Source organism: Pelophylax lessonae, assembly GCF_965119305.1.
Source record: "Pelophylax lessonae genome assembly, chromosome: 11".
Classification (NCBI taxonomy): domain Eukaryota; kingdom Metazoa; phylum Chordata; class Amphibia; order Anura; family Ranidae; genus Pelophylax; species Pelophylax lessonae.
In genome coordinates, this window is record NC_138778.1 from 11,634,112 (window position 1) to 11,637,808 (window position 3,697).

At 44.9% G+C, this 3,697-nt stretch overlaps 1 protein-coding gene across 1 annotated transcript; it reads left to right on the forward strand.

The window, feature by feature from the left end:
* The first annotated feature begins 1,589 nt into the window (after positions 1-1,589).
* On the forward strand, positions 1,590-3,386 carry LOC309567104 (UDP-glucuronosyltransferase 2A2-like). The gene has a single exon (XM_082272434.1). It carries the CDS (start codon positions 1,651-1,653, stop codon positions 3,247-3,249), a length of 1,599 nt encoding a protein of 532 aa, XP_082128560.1. The 5' UTR covers positions 1,590-1,650; the 3' UTR covers positions 3,250-3,386.
* Positions 3,387-3,697: the final 311 nt, after the last annotated feature.

Consider the following 3,697-nt stretch of genomic DNA (forward strand, 5'->3'; position numbering starts at 1 on the left):
GTAGGACTCAACCCACAGTTCCAAAACTTTTCAGAATGTTTTCATAGTGTTAGTCTGCATAGCCATAAGTTTCTGATAAGACGTGACCAGAGAAACCTAAAGGGTAATAAGGAGTACTTCTAGGCTTTGCCTTTAACACTTTTGGCCTTTAACACTTTTGGTTGCCCTCTAGAATATGACTGACCAGCCTAAATTGAGTTTTGGTACAAGGTTTAATTTTTTTTTTTCAGCAAAGCTTTGTACAGGTCCTTGCGGAAAGAGCCACCAGTAAATGTACTGTACTGTATATAAAGTACATAGGAGTTGATAGACTCTGGCAGGGCCGGACTGGCCTACCAGGATACTGGGAAATCTCCCGGTAGGCCGTCGGCTCTGGGGCCGCTTTGAGATGTGGCCGCAAAGAGTTTTTTCTTCCCCTTTGAAATCGCAGGCGCCCCCCCCCCCCCCCCCCGCTGGGTACTCAGAGTCGAGTTAGCCGCCGGATGTGATCGGCATCACGTCATATCCGGCGGCTGCGTGACAGCGGTTGGCAGGTCTCATTGGCTGGCTTCACAGCATAATGTCGGCATCCCCTCCCAGGCTCCCACACAGACCGGCGGCATTGTACTGTACAGGTAAGAGTTGGAGGAGGGACCTTGTGTATTGCATTGGGGGGGCGGGCATGCAGCATTGTATTAGGGGGAGCGGAGGAGGGGGATCAGCATTGTATTAGGGGGAGCGGAGGAGGGGGATCAGCATTGTATTAGGGGTCAGCATTGTATTAGGGGGAGCGCTCTGGACAAGAAGTGCTTTACCTTTGGACAGTCCCATCGGATGTAACAGGATGAACCATTGGTGTGACACCAATGGAAACAAAGTGCATTATGGATTAAAGGCTGCTGATGTCATGACATTAACATGAAATTTACTGGTTTTAAACAGACATTAATGTTCTTGCAAACAGTACATCCCTTTAAAGTTTTTCCAAACTGTCCGATATCTAACTCACTGTGATCGGTCGCTGAAAGACACATGAGATCAACCAAAAAACATTTCATATCTCTGGCCACTTTTGCCATGACCGTTTGTCAACATAAAATGATTGGATTTTACTCTTTAAATGATAGGTGTTACAAAAAATTCCACAAATGTCTAAAGTTGCAGTAATACGCGTCAAAAAAAGTGTATCTGTACTACTACTGCATTTTGGCTAGTGAAGGAGATGTTGATTTTACCTTTAACAAGTCCAAAGTGAGCAAATTAATTGCAGTAGCTTAATGGGAGAACAAACTGTGATCTCATAAATGTCATCTCACATACATAAGGTTAAAGTACAGACTATTTCGATCCATCTATGGGCAATTTAGGTGACTAGAAAGCGAATTATAACAAAGCTCTGAGGGTAAAGTATTCCAAGATAAAAATCTGCAAGTATCCTGAAACACCAACATCTAATAAAGTCAGGGCCATAATTGTGCTGTGGATAATAAAAGAGAACATATTGCATATGTTGAACTTGAGGGAGGAGCCAGACTGCCTTATCAGGTTGACTTTGCGCTATATATTGAAGCTTGCTTCCTTTAAATCCTCGTTTGAGCCTATATGTTGCGTAATAGGAAGTACAGGATCTCTGAGGACTGCTGTGTCTGCAAGACAGAGACTTACACTAACATGGCCAGCACAACAGCGGCATACTGCATATTGTCATGTGCTCTGTTCTTCACCGCAGCACAGGCTGGAAAGATTCTGGTTATACCTGTAGATGGAAGTCATTGGATTAATATAAAGGTCCTTATGATGGAGCTGGTCCAGAAAGGACATGAGCTGACGGTTCCCCGGCCCTCCAACAGCATGTATATTGATGAGACATCAGAACACTTCAAGATAGAGAACATTCCCGTGCCTGAAACACAAAAGATGAGTCGGAAGGAATTCGAGGAGTTCGCCTTGAACTGGGTTTTCCAACAAGCTTTCACCAAACATTCCTCCTCTTTCACCATGGCCTTGGATTTTATTGTAGCCCTTCAATTCGGGACTCAGATGGTCTCAGGTACCCTCGGAGCAATATTTGAGAACACAGAGGTCATGGAGCGTTTGACCAATGCTAGCTATGACTTGATTCTGGCTGATCCTTACAATGTGGCTGGAGTCATGTTAGCTCACTACTTGAAGCTTCCCATAGTATTTTTCGGGAGGTGGATGCCCACTGAAGATATACACTTTGCGATTGCTCCATCTCCGCTTTCCTATGTGCCAGTGCTAAACTCTCGAGTCTCGGACAGAATGGCCTTCCTTGAAAGGGTTAAAAATGTGGCCCTTTACTACTTATACCTGGCTGCCAGCCACCTCCTTGCATATCCAACTTATGACAAATTGGCTCAGCGTTATTTCAACGCAGACATTGGAGTTTTTGAGATGTACAAGAGGGCTGATATCCATTTGATGAAAGTGGACTTTGTGTTCGAATTCCCAAGGCCAACAATGCCCAACGCCATATATATTGGAGGATTTCAGGGAAGGCCACCCAAACCTCTCCCTGAAGATATTCAACGATTCATGGATAGCTCAGAGCAAGGAGTGGTTGTCTTTTCATTGGGTTCTCTTGTTAGCAAGCTTCCTCTTCACCTTGCTCAAGAGATTGCAGCGGGCCTGGCGCAACTCAAGGAACGAGTCATTTGGCGTTACTCCGGAGAACCTCTGGACACCTTGGGAAATAACACCGTGACTCTTGACTGGCTTCCACAGAATGACCTCCTTGGTCACCCCAACACCAAGGTATTCCTGGCACATGGCGGTGAGAATGGTGTCTATGAGGCCTTGTACCATGGTGTCCCCATAGTTGGATTACCACTGTTTGGTGACCAGTATGAAAATCTGCTGCGTCTGAAGGTGAGAGGGGCTGCCATTATTCTAGAGAACTTGCAAAATCTAACTGCCAAAGATATATTCAGTGCAGTGCGCACAGTTATTGATGACCCTTCCTACAGCCGGGCCATGAAGCACCTTTCTGGGTTACACCGAGATACCCCTGTGCCCCCATTAGACCTGGCTGTGTTCTGGACAGAGTATGTCATGCGCCATAAAGGAGCACGTCACCTGCAGCCTGCATCCAATGACCTGGCCTGGTACCAGTACTACCTGCTCGACGTCATTGGCTTTCTCCTCATTACAGTTTATGTGTCTATCTATATAACAATAAGACTCTTTCGAGTGGTGCTGAGGACCTTCTGCTGCCGAAAGCAGAACAAACAAAAGCAGAAAAAGTCATAAAATGATTTTCATCTGAAAGTGGCCACTGGTGGGTGAACAACATCTGAAATGTTTTCTAGAATGTCATTGGCCTTAGGTGAAAATATCTGCAAGTATTTGTTTGGAACCAACTTAATGGTTATAAAAATCCTGACAATGAGCTTTTAATTTTTTTCCCCCCTTCTAGTCTGCTATATTTATTGTTATTAAATCTGTTTAAAAAGTCCCTGTTGATCCTCCCTGAAATCATGAGAGCTAAAAACTTCCTGTTCTTTCTGCCTGAGCACAAGAAGGGGATATGAAGATAAAGAGGGGCAGGAGATGATTGGGGGCAAGGGGTCTGTGTTCTTTGTAATCCACCAAAAATGAAGTAGGTAGGGCTGACACCAAGGGGAGAGAGAAACAACAGACGCAAGGGCCACCATAGTGTAGTATTAAAAACAAACACTTTATGGCTGACACCATGTAC

What these genes read in the sequence shown, in the direction of transcription:
- LOC309567104 (XM_082272434.1), top strand. Translation starts at nt 1,651, where the DNA reads ATGGCCAGCACAACAGCGGCATACTGCATATTGTCATGTGCTCTGTTC.